The 20,190-nt window shown below is 42.2% G+C and overlaps 1 protein-coding gene across 2 annotated transcripts in view; it reads left to right on the top strand.

Annotated features, from left to right (window-relative positions):
• The window catches only part of Lrrc1 (leucine rich repeat containing 1), a 117,660-nt gene that overhangs the window by 28,306 nt on the left and 69,164 nt on the right, over nucleotides 1-20,190 (top strand). For both annotated transcript variants that reach the window (XM_051197992.1, XM_051197993.1), the window contains exon 2: nucleotides 17,639-17,756. In XM_051197992.1, coding sequence (XP_051053949.1) covers nucleotides 17,639-17,756 — 118 coding nt within the window. The remainder of the gene's footprint in view (nucleotides 1-17,638; nucleotides 17,757-20,190) is intronic.

Genomic DNA, 20,190 nt, shown 5'->3' with positions numbered 1-20,190 from the left:
CAGGCAGCCTACCACTCAAGGGGCCAGCCTAGCCAGCGTGGTCACAGTCTCTTAAAGCATGTGCTTTTCTCTAGTGCAGTCTCCCAGCTGCCCTCCTTTCCCCTCTGCTTTTTGTCTGCCTTAGGGGCACTGGTCACTCAGTCACGCTGGCCTTGCTCTGAATGCTCCTGTTCTCTTTCCTGCCCCTCATTCTGTATTTTAGCTCATCTTTGCTTTTGGATTTACTTGCTGTGTTTGGCTAGAGCCCGAGTGCCCGATGGATTGTGGTTTACTGGACTTATATGCGAGGCCTTCTCTTTGAGACCATGTAACATTTGATCCCAGCAGTCTGTTGATTTCCCTGTAGAGCGGCTATGTGAGTGTGGTCCTTCTCTGCTTTTGCCAATGAAAAGAAGTCCTTAAAAAATGTATCATCACCATTGTTGTTTAGAATGTAGTTGCATCTTGAGAGTATGTTCCAGGGGTAGCAAGATGGATGGATCAGAGCTCTTATATTTGAGAAGATGTTGTAACTCAGATACAAAGATGGATCTGTTTTTATAATACCCACAAGCAGTTATTACAGCTAACAAAGTATACATTTCTCATATGTAGCCACGGTTCTAGATGTGTTACCAGTATTCACTCACATAATGGCCACCACTGTAAAGACAGACACCATGGCTGTTCATTTTCACTAAAGAAGAAAGCAGTGTTAAGGAGGCTAAGCTGCTTGCCTGAGTTCATACAGCCAGCCAGTTAATTAGGGAACCCTAGAGACTTTGGACTCCATCACACACTTTGCTCTGCCATTGATAGTAGATGGGTGTGACATTTGAATGGGGTTCTGCATCTGGTCAGTGATTAACCTGTGTAGCCTGGCCTTGGCAGGCGCCGTCTCTGTGCTTCAGTTACTTCTTTTGTAGAATCAAGCCTGGATCAGTCTGTTTTTAGCTTAAATGCAATTGTGGGTGTAGAAGCCTTACCTAATATGTGGCACATTAGGACTATTTCTCATGGTGGTAGTGCAAGCCTTTAATCCCAGCACTCAGGAGGCAGAGGCAGGTGAATCTCTCTGTGAGTTCAAGGCCAGCCTGGTCTTCAGAGCACTTTCAGGACAGCCAGGACCACACAGAGAAAAGGATTCCTTCTCATTATTTTAGAGTTGCTTTTGTAAAAAAAAATAAATACATAAAGCAGTGTTGTAAGGTTTTTGAAAGTAGGGTTTCAGAAGCACTCTGTTAATGATACATTTGAATTTCAAATTCCCTTAACTCCTACATATGATAAAGTCCTGCTTAAAAGAAGTCTGGGCATCCTGGGCTCACACTCTGACTTTGGAAGATGTCTTCTGTGGATTTCCAGACAGAGAGGAGTCAGGAGGTGAGGACTGTGTCTCCCCACTACTCCCAGTGGTCCTGATGTTAGGTGTAATGAACCAGGACGTAGTAGCCTTGCTCCCTTATTTTGTACAAATCTGGGTAGAGAAACTGACTGTCAGCTGGGAGTAAGACACTGGGGAATTGAAGCAGAGAAGTCTTGCCCAGAGAATGAACTTGCCCAGAAAATTGCCAGGGACCTTATGGAGGGCTTGTCACACCCGGCATGACACCTGGGAGCTCTTTCATGTTTCTTGGAGGTTCAGGTGGCAGGGATGCTCTCCCACACTTCACACAGGAATTGTTTGGGAGTATCTTCAGTACCACTCCTTTTACACACACGTGTGTTCATATGTGTGTAGGTGCCCAATTTGAGTGAGAGTATCTGTATACAAAGACCAGAGATTGATGTCTTCCTTGACTGACCTTAGAAATTCAGGTAGAGTGTTTCGAACCCACAGCTCGCCAGTTTGGCTAGTCTGGCTAGCTAGCGTTCCCTGTGGATCCTCCATGTCTGAGTGCTGGAACTATTTGTAAGTGGCCACATCCACCAGGCTGTTGGGGATCCAGACTTCATCCATATACTTGCACTGCAAGAGGTGCTTTACATGCTCAGCCACTCCTGAGGGCTTCTGTTTCCCCTCTCATGAGCTTCCTTCCTTCCTTCCTTCCTTCCTTCCTTCCTTCCTTCCTTCCTTCCTCTCCCCCTCCCTCCTCTCTCTCCTCCCTCCCTTTCCTTTTTGAGTGCATGTCACAGAGATTTCTGACTCAGAACTTTTGAGGTGATGTGCTTGCTGAGTTTGGCCCTTACTGACTAATGTTTTGAGCAACGAGCTGGCCAGCAAATGCAAGAACACAGTCAAGAACTTGGTGACAGGGGAAGGACTGTAGCCCTCATTTATGTAGTAGGATAGCTCACTGTGTGGCCTCAGGCAGCCACCTATCAAACCTGCATGGTTTTGTATTGGACAGTATCAAGAGTTTTGCCTCTCACCCAGGTTGCCAGTGAATAGAAAATACAGTTCACAGATTGTTGAGAGGAACATCTTTTAACTGAGTGGCTCCAGAGGCTGCCTGTTCTCTTCATCTAGAGAGTATACTTAGGGCTTGAGCATTTGATCAGATGGAAGCGCAGGCTGGGGTAGTTGAGCAGACTCTATTGCCTTCCCCGGGCTGTTCTTGGGCCTCAAACAGTGGGGTGATTCAGTCGGGTCTCACTTAGGCCCGTGTCTGTGGCTCTTCAACTGCATCAGGGTTAGAATTTGATACCTGGTTCAGTTTGTGAAGCTAAACTGTAGTGGTCAGTGTGAAATCTGTTTGGGTTTTGCATTGTGGACTTGCTAGGGGATACTCTTTGAGTTTTTCCATTATGCTGTGTGCTACACTGTTGGTCAGCCAGGGGAAGTAGCATGAGTTTAGTCAGCGTGAGAAATTTAAATATAGGAGATTTATTTTGAAGGTGCAGGCTGCCCCTTAAGGAGCTACAGAAAGTTTGGAGTATAAACATTTGTGGGTAGAGAGGAACCCTTATATTAAAATGAGAGAATTTAAGTATTTAGACCAGTGTTAGGAAATGTTCAGTAAGTTCAGCCTGCTTCCATTATAAAATTTCACAGTGGTTATAATTATATAATTATGTTTCTGAGTGTCTAAAATCTGGTTAGAGCCCTGCAGTCTGAATTCATGGCATTGCACTGTTAATCCAGTTCACATGGCTTGTTAGTGAGTCCCCTGGGGTCCCGTGGGACTCTGGGCAGTGTGTCTCTGGTGACTGGGTTGGTTTTCAGTGTTTGCTGCCTTCTGCTGCATGACGATACCCTTCTCTGCTTTGGAAAAGTACTGTGGCAAGATCTTGGAGCAGTGCGGTGACATCATGGCTGCCAGTGCAAAGCTTGCTGGGCTTCATGGTTTGAGAGATGAATCCGTGGCTTCGATGTGCTGTGTTAAGTGGTGAATCATGTTGTCTATTTCCCGTCCTCTTCAAGATTTCCTGATATTGGTTTAAAAATGTGTTCCTCTACATTTATTATTAAAAATATAAAATAAAGACTTTTCCGTGTAATTATTCATTAAAAGTATAATTGAATTTTGCCTCAAAAGTGCCTGCCTTGTAACCTGCGAACTGAGCTTAAGTGTCAAGGCACCGTGTTATTTGCGGAGTCTTCCAGTTCTTCTTTGTTTTCCTAGAAAAGTCAAACCCGGTTTGAGATGGTATCAGACTGTTGCTTCAGAAGATGGAAACCCCTTAGCAGTGAGTGGTGGAGCTTGGGGAACCCTGTTACATACAGGGTGCACATTTGTTATGTTGCCTTTGTGGGTTCTCTCTCTGCCAAGACCTCTTCTTCATAGCCATGGCGCCTCTATGAAGGTTGGTGTTTTACTGAGAAAGTTGACAAGAACCTTCTCGATGCAGCCTCTTTGCAGCCATTCCTAGTGGATGCCTCATGGGAACCTTTGTTCATATTGCTAATGACATGCTTTACAGTAAAACAGTATGCTTTTAACCTCCCTGCGGAAATGTAACAGTAGTTTATTATAATTGTAGATACTTAATATCCTTTCTTTAAAAATGTTTTTGTTGAGTTCATTTGTGTGTGTGTGTGTGTGTGTGTGTCGCGCGCGCACGCATGCACACCTGCGTATGTATGAACCACAGTATGGTTTTGTTGAGGACAGCTTGTGGGAGTTGGTTCCTTCTTTTCATTACGTGGTTCCTGGGGACCAAGTTGAGGTCACCATCCTTTGCACCAAGTGCATTTACCTGATGACCTATATTCTTTCTTAGCAGGATGTTCCTCATTTATTATGATTTTTCCACCTCCTTCCTTATATATTAGCTATTTTCCACCTGCCTTATGTCATTTTCTAGATTTCCTTAGGAGTCAGGGTTCCTTGCTTTGAACATCTTCTTCAAACTATCTGCTTTACTTTCTTCCTTGCTATGCTATAATATGTAACAAAAGCAACTTAATGTAGAGAGTGTTTATTACTGCTTGTGGCTCCAGAATGCTTACTGGAGGGAAAGTGATGATGGCAGGAGCTGGAGGTTACTAGTCCCATGATACCCTTCGTCTGGAAGCAGAAAGTGATGATTGACTGCCTGTGCTTATCACACCTTCTCATTTGGTCTGAGACTCCGGGACACAGAATACCACCCATATTTAGAGCAGGTCTTCATACATTTAACCAAAAAAAACCTCTGAGAAGAAAATCCCAAACAGTCCCTTATAGTGCTAGGAATGGTGGCCCCAGTACCAGGAAGGCAGAAGCAGATAGATCTCTGTGTGTTAGAGACAATGTGGTTTGCATAGTGAGTTCTAGGCCGTCCCAGGGTATATACTGAGATTATCTCAAACCAAAACAAAACAATCCCTCATAGACAATGCCATGTGCTTCAAGCTCCTGCCTTCGGTTTTCCTGCCATTATGGACTTTACTCTAAAACTAGGAGCCATAATACACACTTCCTTCCTTAAGTTGCTTTTATCACATTTTTGCACAGCAATAAACGAAGAGGACAGTTTAGAAGAAGAGATGGTCAAACAGGAAGGAGCCAGGACTTGACAGAGGACAGGTGGGAGGCATGTACTGGGTTTCCATGGTGATTCTCCTTCCCATCAAGAAACAATCAAGATAGCCATCACAATGACAACCTTGTCAGCATGACATCCAAACACATCACTTTTGGGCCATTACCTTCCACCATTTGCCCTTGTAGACTCATGGCCATCTCACAATGCAAAATACACTCAGTCCAAATTCAAAAGTCTGTAAAGTGTTTAATAGTTTCAATGCTGCTTTAGAAGCCCAAAGTCAGAGAGTCTCAGCTGAGACTGAAGACAGTCCCCTTTGTTTATTTATTTATTTTTTTTAAAGGGATTTGTAGCCCTGGGTGACCTAGAACTTGCTATGTAGATTAAGCTGGCCTTGAACTCACAGAGATCTGCCTGCCTCTGACTCCTGAGTACTGGGATTAAAGACCTGTGCCACTATGACCAGCCTAAAGGCATTCACTTTTGTCTGAAAACAAGTTACATGCCTCTAACACACACTGGCACAGAATAAACATTCCCATTCCAAAAGGGAAGAGTAAGAAGCAGGGGCACAGCAAGGAATGATGGGAGTAGAGCCAAGACTGCAATGCAACAGAGAAAACACCAAACCCTGCACTGCATGTCCAGCATCTGGGGCTCATGGTGGCGTTATCTGGGCTCCAAGAGATTTGGGTCGTCCTGCACCTTGCACTTTATCCACCTGAAGCACGCAGTGTCTTGGGCTGATTATACTCTATGCCTGCAGCTCTCTCCTGGGGATGTGGCATGATTCTGGCACCTCCAGCATCCTGAGGTCTGCACCATAATTTAGACTTTTCCTTCACACCTTCATTCAGTAGTCTCCAGGGAGAAGTCTCTTTACAAGAACTCACACCCTGCCACTTATTGTCTGGCCTTTAGGCATTCTGAAACTTAGACACTGGCCTCCATGGCCCCTTCGGTCCTGTATCTTTCATGCCTGCAACACCATTATAAATGTAGACAATATGGCCAACTTCTGCCACCTGCTTGAGGTGGAGCCCTGCCTCACCCCCACACACTTTTGCATCAGTTTCTCTGTGATGACTCGGGGTGGATGGGGAGTACTTCGTTAGGCAATAACTTGTGAGGAACAGGGAACCCTTCAGCAGTATTCTCAGCTTAAACATGGCCCTTTATTTGAATTTGGGTCTCAAAGGTGTGGCCTCCCACATCTCCTCAGTCCTATTCTCAGGTTCCTTTCCCAGTGCAGCTCTGGAGGTATCTCTTTGTTCCCTGCACTCTTCCATCTGGCCCCTCATGCCTGCTTCTCAGCCTCTCCTTGCCAGACGCCACAGGTACTCGCCTTTCTCCTCGCTTTTTCCCTTCCTCTCACTGTGGACCTGCTTCAGGGCAGTGAGCAACACCCATGCCACTGCTTGATTGTTGCCTTAGCCTCCCTCCCTTCCTTCCCTTGTCCTTCCTCCTCCTCCCTCCCTCCCTCCTCTCCTCCTTCCTTCCTTTAAGATTTTATTTATTGTATATACAATGTTTTGTCTGCATGTATGCCTGCAGGCCACAAGAGGACACCACATCTCATTACAGGTGGTTGTGAGACACCACGTGGTTGCTGGGAATTGAATCCAGGACCTCTGGAAGAGCAGCTACTGCTCTTAACCTTTGACCCATCTCTCCAGTTCATGCTTTAAATTTTCTTTTGCCAAACAAATTAGTTCATTACCTTTAAATTTAGCATCAACATGAAACCATAACAGTTTAGCCTGAAAAATCGAAGCTGTATCTAAACACCTATGTAGGAGTGTCAGTCAAGTTTAATAAATTCGATTAAATATATTTGAATTTTGTACATTTTCTCCCTCATTACATGCTATCCTTGAACTGGTTGTGCAGCTGAGTATGACTTGGAACTTACGCTCTTCTGCCTTCTCTCCTCTAAGCGTGGGAATGTGGGCTTGTGCCATCACACCCAAGTTTATATGGCTTTAGACATTTAAGTGAGAGCTTCCTGCATGCTAGGCAAACACTCTACTCTAGGAAGCCACATCTCTAGCTCCTTGGATTCCATTTTTACAGGTAAATTATTTATATATTTGTCTCTTCAATTACCATTGTTTACAGTGTGAAGGAAAAAAGTGGGGCATTGCTATACTTCTTTAATCCTATTTCAAGGCCATACTGGGCTACAGAGTAAGACTCTTGTCTCAAAAAAGCTAAACATACAAACAAAACAAAACAAAACAAAACAAAAAAGCAAAGGAAAACAACAAAAAGAAACGGAAGGAAAAAGCAACACTCTACACAATGCCTCTTTGATTTTCTGTGATACAAAGCTCCACTATAGGAGTTGAACAGCCTGAAATCATTCAGCTTAACTTTCCCCTCAGCAGATTTCTCCTTTTGTCCTGCTCTCATGTTCCTATTCCACCTTTTAGAAAAGCAAGGTTTATAATACACATGTATGCATATATGCATATATTCGCATACCCGCAATTTTACTTTGTTTCCCCCTAACCTTGGAATGCATATTATGTATTGTATTATCAAGCATTTTCCACATGTGAGAGTTTCATCACTTGCATCTGGGTTTGCTTCTCCCCCTGCTGCTAATGCTTTGGTCGATGGTGTTGTCTTAGTTGCTCTTTCCTGGACCGTGCTGCTCTGCTTAGCCCCTGTCACTCCTGTCACTTCTCTGTGGGCATAGCAGCCCTGGTCCTCCCACGTCAACCGCTTATTCACGTTCCCAGTAAAGCAGGACTGTCTTAATGTCATCTGGTTTTAATTAAGAATTTGTTCTGACAGCTGACCCGAGCCAGTGGGAGCTCACCGACTCTAGACTGACAGCTGGGGAACCTACATAAGACCCACCTAAGCCCCCCTGAATGTGGGTGAGAGTTGGGAGGGGAGCTTGGGCAGTTTGTGGGGCCACTGGCAGTGGAACCAGTATTTATCCCTCGTGTAGCAACTGAGTTTTTGGAGCCCATTCCCTATGGAGAGATGCCTTGCTCAGCCTGGACACAGGAGGGAGGGCCTTGGTCCTGCCCCAGATGATGTGATAGGCTTTGATGATTCCTCATGGGAGGCCTCACCCTCTCTGAGGAAGGGATGGGGGGTGGGGTGGGATGGGGAGAGGAGTGAGAAGACAGGAGGGAGAGGGAGCTGGGATTGATTTGTAAAGTAAGATTGTTTTAAAAATATAAAAAAAAATTAAAAAAGTTTCTTCTGTCCAAGTGATTGCAATGCTACTATCAACTGCCCACTTCTCCGATCAAGAAACAAAGAACAGAGCATTCCTGGCTTCACGATTTTCAATGTGACTTATCACTGAGCCTTTCCAACAATGGTGGGGGAACCTTGGGCATTTATATATTTATTAAACACAATGATGGTGAAAGAGTAATGGGGCATGAAAGTACCGTGAGAATATTTCATTATGTCAGTAAATGAGAGGATAAAATTATCACCGGGGTTAAAATACCCAAAGATTGGAGACCTATTTTGAGCAAAATAAACGCAGCCCCTTGGTTACAGATGCCCAAGTGCACACCTGCTGGCACTCTGCGGGGAGCAGATTTGTCTGGCTGAAATAGGCTCACCGAGATTTTAGGACCATGGAAAGAAATGAGGGAATGGCCTTTTCTTTGCTGCACAAAGGCTTCCTTTGCAGCTAGGACACAAGCCTATTAAATATTATATTTTAGAGCAGTCATCTGTGCTCTGAACAAATAAATTGGCAAGTAATACAGTTCTCCAATTACAGAGGAAATAGTTTTAGTAAGGGATGGAGCTTTTTGTTTCTTTTCTTACTTATTAACTATATTAACTGTTCCCTATTCTAGAGCATTTGCATATGAGTTTTCTGTTTTGTGACACAGCATTCCAGATTCTTTTGTTATAAGTTGACTGTTCATTATTGTATAAGACGGTGCTGTGGGATATAAAACAGTGCAATGTTTTCTTTTTAAAATTATGGTGTACAACATTAATGCAGTTGTATCCATCACCTCAAACATTTAGAATGTGCTGAGCACGTTGGGCAGTTTCTCTTAGTTATTTCAAAATGTTGATGCACAGTTCTGTTTACCTTGCTGTGAAGTAGGAGAGGGTGGGGATACCGTGTGAGAGTTGATGTGTGCCTGGGCCCGGGCGTGCATACAACAGATGCTAGAAGAGGGTATTCAGTGACCTACTCTATCACTCTCTGTTCTTTTGAAGCAGGGTCCTTCTCTGAACCCGAGGCTGGAGCTGCCTTGGCAAGACTGGAAGGCAGCAACCACAGCAACCCTCCTGTCTCTGTCCTCCCCAGAACTGCAGTTGTATGTGTGCACAGAATGCTTGGCTCACTGTGTAGGTGCTAGGATCCAGAATCTGGAGCAAGCACTCTGACCTGCTAGTCCATCTTTCCAGACCCCAGTATTTGAGTATTTGCTAACCCCCTTCAAACTCAAATTCTGGATGTTGAGATGCAGTTATTTAATCCTCTGCTTAGCTCACCTGGGTTATTTACTGTTCTGTAAATATTTTTCCTTCTTGTCGATTATATACTTTCTTGTTATTATGAAACCTTTTATTCAGCTACTTTCTCTTTTAATTTCTGTTAGAAAAGTTGCTCCTCTATGATTATTAACATGCCTTACCCAGTTTTTTTTTCCTTTCTCTCATTAGGAGATTGATAGCATTACTCAGTTTTAATACATGTTCTTCTGTAATGGATCTGAACTTTCTACCAGTTATTTTGTGGCAAACCATTTAGTTTTGCACCATTTCCCATGACTCTATGTAATGTATCCTTTTCTGCTATCCTGTCCATCTATTAGTAGATACTATTTTTCAACCTCCTGGATTTGGTCTTTCATTTCATCACACACACATGCACACACAGACACGGACACCCCCAGGAGTGTTTGGGGGGGGGGATGAACATTAGCAAGCTAGAAGAGGCTTCATCCTCCCTCCCCATGGCCCCTCCCACCATTTACTCTGCCAGTCTCTCTTCTGTCTGTGCCATCTCATCTAAAACTCCTGCTTTTCCCAAGGCCTTTATCCTCTTCCTTCCAGACACGGTGGGACTCCCGGGACTAGACCTTAAAATCCCTCATATTTTATTGGTCAGGTCAAATCATAATCTCTTTCTTCTCATGGTCCCCTTTCTATTTGCATAGCCCACACACTTAGACACTATACTTAAGTGAGTCCGCCTGTGAGAGAAAACTTGTGTCTGTCTTTCTGAGTCTGGTTTATTTCACTTAGCATTCTGATCTCTACTTCCATCCACTTTCCTGCAAATGTGTTTCTTTGTAGCAGAATAAAATTTCGTGTGTGTGTGTGTGTGTGTGTGTGTGTGTGTGTGTGTGTGTGTGTTGTGTGTGTGTATACATGCTTGCTTGTACACATTGTGTTTTGGTTCCATTTTTCTTAGCTATGATGAATTGTGCAGCAAAGAACAAGGATGTGCACTTGTCTGTAGGATATATTGACTTATAGCCTGTTGGTTGTAAAACTGTGAATGGTATAACTAGTTTTATTTTCACGATAGTTTTAATTTTCATTTTTTAAGGACCCTCCAACACAGATTTCTTTATTTGCTATAACATTTGCATTCCTATCATCAATCACTAAATGATTTTCTTTCCCCACATTCTTACCAGCATTTCTTGTCATTTGGTTTCTTGGTGATATCTGCTCTTCCTGAGGTAATCAATCCAGTTTTTCTTGTCTTTTGATATAGCTGTCTTTAACTCTCTAGTAGTCAAGAATGACTTTAACCATTTGATCCTCTGCATCCAGCACCCAATTGCTGGGATTACAGGTCTGTGACTGGTTTATGTCGTATTGCAGATTGTACCTGATTGAATGCAAAGGGATTCATGCATGCTAGACAAGCCCTCTACCAAATGAATTATACCCTCATCCCCACAGCTTTAATTTTCAGATTTCTGATGGCTAGGTGTGTTGAAATATTTTTTGAACATTTGTTGGCTTTATGTATGTCTATCTTAAAAGTATTTTTTTCTTTGAGAATTTCATACCATGTGTTTTGAGCATATTCACACCATTTCCTCTCTGTGCCACACCTGGCCCTGGGCTTTTTATTTGGCAATCTGTGGCCTCTAGGATGAGCATAATCCTCTGTGTTAGCTAACTCTAATTAAGCACTTTTATATGAATGTGTGTGTGTGTGTGTGTGTGTGTGTGTGTGTGTGTGTGTGTGTGTGTATAATATACATAAGGCACTTCTAAAATACTAGGTTTACATATGGCTTTATCAAACATCCTTGGAGTTATCCCTTGTCTAACCACCTCTTTACCATATATGTCTTAGTTGAGAACTCTATTCTGTTAGTCCATTTCTTGATTCGGTGACCTTTTGATGTTTATATTTGCACTGCTTTAGAGGTTAATCATCTCTCTGCTGTGTGCTTAGAAAACCTTTACACATCCTCCAGGCTGTCTTTTCCTCTTTGGTGGTAGTTCCCTTTGCTTATATGGAAGATTTTTAATTTGATGGATTCTGCTTGTCAGCTCTTGGGATGATTTTCTGTTCTGTTTAGGTCCTTGCAGAAAATCTTTGTCTGTGGCCTTCAAGTGTAGTGTTTTACAGAACTAGGTTTTTCTCTGCCAGTTTTAAAGTTTCAGTTCTTATATAAGATCTTTGATCTGGAGTGAGTGAGTGAGTGTGTGTGTGTGTGTGTGTGTGTGTGTGTGTGTGTGTGTGTGTATGTATGTATGTGTAGAATGGGAGAGATGGACCTGGTTTCATTTTTTTTAATAAAATGGAAACCAAGCTTTTCCATTATCCTGGCTTTCCCCCAAATACATGTTTGATAGCACCACTAAGGATTAGATGTCTGGCTGTAGCTATGTGGGCTTGTTGCTACATTCTCTATTCCATGTCTTAGTGCTAAAACATAGGTTTTGTTCTAGTATTCTAGTATGATTTGTTATCAGTTGTGTGATACCTGCAGCATTACTCTTTCTTGGGTTAATGTAAGCTTTCATATAAATTTTAGAAACTTTGTTTTGGTTCTGGAAGATTATCATTGGAATTTTGTTAAGGATTATGTCGAATCTACAGATCACTTTTGTGGGAGGTCTCTATGTTCTGGTGTTTTGTTCCTTCAGGTTCTTAAAGTTTTCATTGTAGAGTATATGTTGTCTTTCTTCTTTGTTAGTTAGTTTTGTTTTCGTTAGAAGCTCTTGTGAATGAGATTTTTTTTCCTTCTAATTCCTTCCTCTTCAAGTTTATTATCAGTATATAGAAAGGCTACTGGGTTTTGTATGTTGATTTAGAATCCTGGCACTTTTTATTATTATTATTATTTTCTTATTTTACATTTCCATCCCAGTTCCCTCTCTCTCCAATCCTCCCATGCCACCTTCCCCACCCACTCCACAGGGAGGGTGAGGCCTTCCAGGAGGGATCATCAAATTCTGTCAAGTCATTTGGAGTAGGGCCTAGGCCCTCCCTTCTGTCTCTAGGTTAAGGCAGTTTCACTCCATGGGGAATGTGCTCCCAAAGTCCTTTCATGCACCAGGGATACATCCTGGTTCTACTGGCAGAGGTCCCTTAGACTGCCCAGGCCTTCTAACTGAGAATATCCTGGCACTTTTATGAAAGTGTCTTAAGACTTTTCTGGTGGTTTTCCCATGTCATCTACAAGTAGGGATGCTTTCACCATGGTCCAGCTTGTTTCTGTCTATCCCTTTTGTTTCTGTGTCTTTGGTTGAAGTCTCCCAGCACTATGTGGAATAAGATTGGTGATAATGGGCATTTTTGTCTTGTTCCTGACTTTTGTTAGAAATGCTTTTGGTTTACAATATCTGTGTAGGTAGTTGATTTAAAAAAAAAAAAAAAAAGGCAGCCCATGTTGATGAGGATGGGGTATGGATTGTATTTAAGTTATATAAAATACAAAAAGGTAAAAGATTTTGGTCAGGGATTAGAATGCCTCTGAAATGGAAATGGGCATGATTGTAGCTCAGCCATAGATTTTCAGGTTTGTGGCATTTTTGACACTGTTCATCCATGTGGGAATACATGATCATGGTGGTTCTTCTCTACTTTATCTCCACAAATTTGGGCAGTTGGGTACAGCTGATGGGTGTGGTTGGCTGCGTAGTACCATGAAGGGGTGCATCTCTCTAGAACTGAGATTCCCTTTGCCCCTTTGTCAACTGCAGAAAGGGATTAATAATACCAAAAGGGCAAAGACCTTGTCAGATGGAGAATGGGAACAGCATTTTGTTTTGTTGAATGGAAGGCTCAGTATCTGCTAAAAACAATAGTGGCTGTAAGAAGCCCGGTGCCATGTAACCACTCAGGGCAATTGGGGTTTCTCTGAATATAATTGCACAGACTGTGCTCTGCGTGGGTCAAGTGAGCTGTAATCAAACATGTAGATTTGAAGAATAGTGTCACTGTGTGTTCTGTCACATGACTGCTCAGTGCTCAGTCACCCTGCCAGAAGAGTTACACAAATTGTTCTTCGTGTGCCCTGGCTGATCTCAGAGACAAGACAGAAGAGTTTATAGCTTATGAATTCTTTCTCTGACTATGTAAGGAAGCTGCAAATTAGTAATGTAATGTAGTTTGAGTGACATCTCCTCAATTGTATAAAAGAAGTAGGTGATTTAGGACATTTGAACACCTGCTTAGGTCCATCAGGCTAATGTAGGAAAGGGGTAAGGAGTTTACTGGGTTCCTTTAGAGATCATAGCATACTGTATTTTTGCAACTAATGTGTACCTTCCCATGTTAACTAAAACAACATTTGGGACAGGCTAAAGCTGAGGATGTGATCAACCAGTGGAACCTAACCCTAAATTTGTTTGCTTGTTATGACCTCTGTTAGGCATGGAGATCTGTAGGCTATCATTTTTGTTGTTTACTGCAGACCTGAGTACCCGATTTACTTGATTTCTTGTATGTTATATGTGGACGGGCCCTGGATGTATGGGATTGGTGATGGCTTTTGTAGTGCTGCTATTTATTACGCCTTTCTTGGAAGACAAAATAAGCTTTTCATGCTTGAGTAAACACATTGATGTATTATGAAACTGTCAGACTCTTTGAACAATCCGCATTGGCTCAGTTATTCAAATATGTGACTCTTTTCAATGGCTTTTGTGTCTGCTGATGCTTTAGTACAACTAGTAAAAAAAGAGATTGCCATTCCTTAATATAAATCTCAACTGATGGTTAAAGAAAGCTCAGGGATTAGCACCCATTGAGCATCTTCATTATCAAATATGCCCAATTAGTAGAATCATTTGTGGAGATTCATAGTTCAGTTAAGTAATCTGTTTCTTTTCAATCTTAAAACCAATAGTTCATGCAATACTCTTGTCACCTGACCTCACTGTGATCTGCTTCCATCGCACCCGATGTCCTCTCACTGTAATCTCTTTCCTGTAGTTAGCGTGGCTTTTTACAGAGACCCTAGAACTCAATTAATTAATTAATTTTAGAATTTTGTTTGCATGGTAATAACCCTTTTCAAGTTCTGTTGTGTTTTTTAATTATCATTTTTATTATTTATAATACTGCATTACATAACTGCTGGCTAGTCTGTTTCTTTATTTACAATGTACTTTGTGCACTGCGCTTATTTTTGCTGCTTTCAGTTATAGTGTATGAGGACTGGTGCCCAGACATTTATCAGTACACTTGTCTTTTGTGTGTTGTCCACTTACTTTTCAAAAAGTAGTGCATCGTTGGATCATTATATAAATACCATTTTTTTTGTTATTAACAAATAGAAGGAGAAGACAACTGCTAAATATTAGCATCTTATAATCAACCTTTGGAGCACCCTATCATCCTGGTACAGACTTTCTCCTTTGTAATTCATTGTCTGTCTTTAACAGTGTAGTATTTGCAATCATTTCACAGTTCTAATCAGTGAAGAGGGCCTCTTGCCTTCCCAGGCCTTTTGAGACCCCCAGTCTTGTGCTGTCTCCATAGTTATGCTCCCATACCCCTAGGGCTTCTTTGCTTTCCAGCTGGATGGTGTCTGACTTTGTAGCTCTCTACAGATGCCATCTCTTAGTGGGATTTGAAGATTTAACACTTCTAGTTTTCTTGCCTTTCTAACATTGACATCTAACAATTGTTTTATCAGTGTAGATGATATATATATATATGTATATATATATATATATAATATTATTATGACTGCTATGTATTCCCTTACGTTATATTGTGCTTTTTCTTTTCGTGTGATATCCATTCCCTGGAACTAACTGCATCCCTGTTTACTTGTTTTGTTGTCTCCATTCCTGTTTCTGATTCATCACTTAACATGTGGAGAACTGCAGGTTTCGTCTTTGTACTCTCTGCCACATCAGATAACCCCCGAGATGAGTTTTTATTCTTTTTTTTCAAAACTCCCATCTCGAGCCTACATACTTGGCTTCTGTGTAGTCTGGTTACTTCCAGGGATTGTGATTCAGGGATATATGGGAATCTCCTTGGGGATTTCTTTTGTTTTTCTGAGTTTTGTTGATTTGCTGTCCTGAGTGTCATATCGTTCTTTTAAATTTACATCGACATTTTGATAGATTTATGGGGAAAGCGGAGGAAAAGCAGAGATTTCATATTTGGGTGAGAAATAATTTTTTTTGCCATTCGGAATTCAAACTCGTTAGTTATTTCCCCTTTATTTCACTCATCTTTAGATGTTTAAAAATTCCAGTTAGTTCTGTATTTACTACAGAAGTGTTAGTTCTATTAGTTCAGTATTCCTTTATTGTGGGTTTTTTTTTTTTTCATTCTGTTAGTTATTTTTGCACAATTGTAATCACAATAACTGACAAAAACAAGGGAGGAAAGATTTTGGCTTAATGGTTTTAGTCTATCATATCAGGGTAGATATGGCAGTGGGAAGAGATGTGTTTATGGCAGTGGCCGCTCAGGGAGGGGCCTGTTCGCATCATGATGGGCCAGCATTCAGAGAAAGTGAGGTGAAACCCGGATCTGGGATGCTTTTCCCTGCTGGGTTACCACCTACTGAATCTTCCACCACCTACTGAATCTTCCATAAGGCCCCTCACCATGGCACTGCCATCTGGGAAATAAGCGTTTCAAACATGAGGCTGTGGAGACAGTTCAGATCCAAACCGTAACACATTTGTGTTGTCCTGATGGTGTGCCCCTGGGAACCAGAAAGCCATGTTCTGCAGTTTACTGTGTTTGGACTCCATAGTACTGACATGGATTATTATTTATGGAGTTTAGTTTTCCTGCTTTTTGTTTTGTTTTGCTATCTCTGAATTTTTCCAAACTTCTTCTGAGGGTGCTTGTTAATTTTCTTTACTTCTCTTAGACTCTTTTGTGGAGGCTACAGCATTTTAAATTTTCAAGTGTTTTCTAAATTAATTTTTTTTTCTTGATTTGGTAATATACAGCTTCAGCTTGATCCCACTCCCACCCCCCACCCCTCAGGATCCTATACTTTTTAGCTGATGTTTCCTTTGGTTCCCTGTATTGTTTTTGTGGTGTGTTTATGTTCACATGCTTGAGGAAGTGTGTGTGTGTATGTATGTGTGTGAGACAGAGACAGAGACAGAGAGAGAGAGAGAGAGAGAGAGGTCCTTCATGAGCATCCATACACACTTGCATATTGTAGGCTTTTTTCTTAGGTATCTAGAGAATCTAGACTTTGTTTAAATTAGAGATCCAGACCTTGGGAGTGTGGGTGGAGATGAGCATGTGCAGAAACTGTGTTGGGAGTGGGGGCATCATGCTACCTCTTCTCTAGGATGATTGGTCCATGCTTGAGGTCCTGGTTGCCCTGCTCAGACCAGGAAGGGGAGGGGTGAGCTTCACCAATAGCCCCCTTTTTTTTTTTTTTTAAATTAGGGTTGCCTTCTTGCTGGTAAAGCCCCCATGCTGTCAGTTAACTTTTTGTCTGGCTGTAAAGGGCAGAGAAGAGAAGACAAGGATTTAACTGTTTCTTAAAAATGAATTTTCAGTCAGTTTTCCTTCCTTTAGAGGAACTTAACCTAATTTCTTCTTGGCTACTTACAGCACAGCTTACTCTTCCTTCCTTCCTTTCCTTCCTTCCTTCCTTCCTCCCTCCCTTCCTTCCTTCCTTCCTTCCATTTTATTATTATTGTCCTGCTTTTTGGCTTTAAGAATTTTGTTGTTTGCCTCTGTCTTTGTATGTTAGTGGTCTTCATAGCCATATTGCATATTTTTATATTTATGTTCATCTCTGGATAAAGTTTAGTATATTGTTGAAGGGTATCGGAGAAAGACTATATATTCATTGTGCTGCAGCCGTGGGAAACCACTATAGACTATCTGGTCAAAATGTTTTCCTACTTCCATCACACAATGTGAGTGAGATATTACACCCATAACCAATAGAACTAATGTGTTACATTTTGTGCAAACAAGTTTTACTTAAAATTCTTCTAACATATATTATTCTTATGTTTACTTATGCCTGTTTAACATCACAGTTTTAATATTAGTTTTGATAACTAGAACATCTATTTCTAGTTATTCTCATGAAGTTGCTTATTCATTTCTTCAAACCTTTTTTTTAAATACTAGTAGGTGGATAGGAATTTGCAAAAATTGTATGTCCTGAGAGGCACTTTGTACAGTTTATGCCAGTGATGTCTTCATAGGATCAGATCAGGAAATTGACATCGGTACTGTCAAATACAAATGAAATGTTGTATTAGCTCAAAGAGCCATGCAAATATATATGTGAAACTTACGTTATACCATTTTCTCTTTCAGCAATTTTTCCAGCTAGTCAAATTACGAAAGCTTGGACTCAGTGATAATGAAATTCAGCGGCTCCCTCCAGAAATAGCAAACTTCATGCAGCTGGTGGAGCTTGACGTGTCTCGAAATGGTAAGAAGACATTCTGCTTGGAATGCCCTCTTGACTTTTTTTGATGCTGGGGCCATGATAAATAAAAATGAGTGTATAAAGGTTATTGGAGATGCTTTTTCTGATTATGGGGAAAGCTATCTGCACTGTTTTTGTATGGAAATTAACAAGATTTAATTTTTATGTTTTTGAGGCATCTCACATCTCTGGCTGCTCTCGAATTTGCAAACCTCCAACCTCCCTCCCTCCCCCAACCCCCAAATACTAGGATCCCAGGCCTGGGTCACCATGCTTGGCTAATGACACGTTGAATAGTTTGGTTAGCTTCAAATATTTGCCAACACTATTTATGTAACTTTTAAAAAGTGACTTCAGTCTTCACCTTTCTTGGCTGGAGAACATGTGCCTTACCTTGCTCGGTTTGGTTTGGTTTGCTTTGGTTTGGTTTTGTGAGACAAGATCTGGCTTTGTAACTCTATCTGGCCTGGTACTCACCTTGCAGCCCAGCCTTGAAGTTGTGGCAGTCCTCTTGCCTTAGCCTCCCATGTGCAAGGGCTATAGGTGACCATGACCAGCACTCAGTTCGTTTTACTGAGCCTCCCATTGAGAGCCGGTGGTGAAAAGAGAAGTCATGCCCCAGGGAAAGGCTAGTTCTCCTGATTAAAGCTTAGAGTGTTCTTCCCTAGCAGACTGATGTACTCTGAGGGTTCCGTGTGTTCTTCCCCAGTAATCTGATGCACAGCTGTCTGTGTGTGCTCTATCCCAGTAGTCTGACGTACTGGGAACGGTCTATGTACTTTGCCCTAGTAGACTTGTGTACTGTGAGCAATCTTCTGTCATCTTAATTAGGCTGCTGCTGTTTCCGTCCTCTTGCATTTATCTGGCTTCTTTGTGAGTTTACCTTGAATCTCAGGCTTTACAACTCTATCTTTTCCCATTGGTAAGCACTGTACGAGGGAGCTTCATTTTGAGGTAGAGAGTGGTTGGAGCCCTTTCCAAGCACTGTAGCTGCTTACTGCAGAGTGGTGAAGTGGCAGCTTCTGGTGTGGTCCTCTCTGGAGATAGGATTCCATCCTACAAGGACCTTTACAATTTCCTCAGGTCAGGCCCCACCCTGAGTAGTTGGAATTATCTAGGATAACATTCATTTCTCTCAAATAGCACACCTCTTCTGTAAATTGTAGTTCCACCTCTTGTCTTTCAGACACTGTAGGCCGGGTACCATATCTGTAAGTGGATCGTTGTTACAGTAGTGAAGAAAAACGACCCCTCCTTCCTTTGCTCTCACCCATTCGATCCCGTTAAGTTGGGAGTAGTCTTTTGGTATTGTCTTTTATCTTCCATGGAAAGTTATTTCTTACTTTGAAGGTACTAGGGGGTAGGTCTAGCTTTAAAGCGGCTTGTGCATTACACAAGAGAAGGTAGCTCAGGTAAAGAGGATTTTGCCATAAGTCTGGGGGCAGAACTGATGCTCCAGTAACTACAGTTGATGCCACGTGGTGTTTGATAGCCTCTGTCTTGTGGCTTCTGTTCTGGATGCATCCGTCCTTATCCACTTTTCCACTCTTTTGGGACTAGCTTGTGGTCCCCCACCCCCCCACACACATATGGCTGGTGTCTGTGTACCTCTCTGCCTCTGTCCCAGATGCAGTATCTATTTATCTGTGACTCCTTGCTGAGGGAGGAGTGGTTCCCCCAGCTTTTTATGTCAGCCATCAGACATAAGCTAAAAAGTGGCTGCCCTGAGGAGGGGAGCAAAGCAGATTTTTTTTTTTTTTTTTTTTTTTTTTAAGATACACTGGAGTTGGGATGGGACCTGGCCTGGCTGGAAGTAGATGTAGGAAGTGCCTGTAAGGCTGTGCTGCGGCATACATGATGGAAATGACTTCTTGTCTTCATCCTAACCTGAGCTTTCTAAAAAATAAACAAACAAACAAATAAATAAATAAATGTATGTCATAGTTCTGCAGAGAAGTGGCGACTGTGTGAAATGAAACCGCAGTCACAAAGTCCGAGGAGATAAAAAGCAGTTTTGAAATTGGAGTCAGGAAGGAGAGATTAAACATGGGCCCAGAAGCTCTTGATGAAAGAGGAGCAAGTGATTAGCTTTGTGTTCCCCGTGATGGGAACTTCTGGGGGGTGGTAGTGGCTGTTTGCTCCCCAGTTCTCAGGACAGCAGAGAGCTACACGCCCCTTCCCTGGGTTCAATTTTAACCTTCAGCATGTTGACAAACGAAGTTAAGCATGCCTGAAGTCCAAGTCAGGGTGTGATGTTTCCTGCCCTGGGGATGCTCACGTTGTACCTTTGAAATTCCTCATTGCTAGCCCTGCCCTCTGCAAGCGCTGGGGCCTCGTGAAGGACCCAGCAGTTTTTCATGATCCTGAGACTGGTTGAGATGCCGAGGGCTTTAAACTGCCGAGGAGGAGCCTCGCACCATGGGATCGGGGCACGAAC

The sequence above is a fragment of the Phodopus roborovskii genome, unplaced genomic scaffold (genome assembly GCF_943737965.1).
Source record: "Phodopus roborovskii unplaced genomic scaffold, PHOROB, whole genome shotgun sequence".
Classification (NCBI taxonomy): Eukaryota; Metazoa; Chordata; class Mammalia; order Rodentia; family Cricetidae; genus Phodopus; species Phodopus roborovskii.
This window is presented reverse-complemented; position numbering and strand designations above follow the sequence as displayed.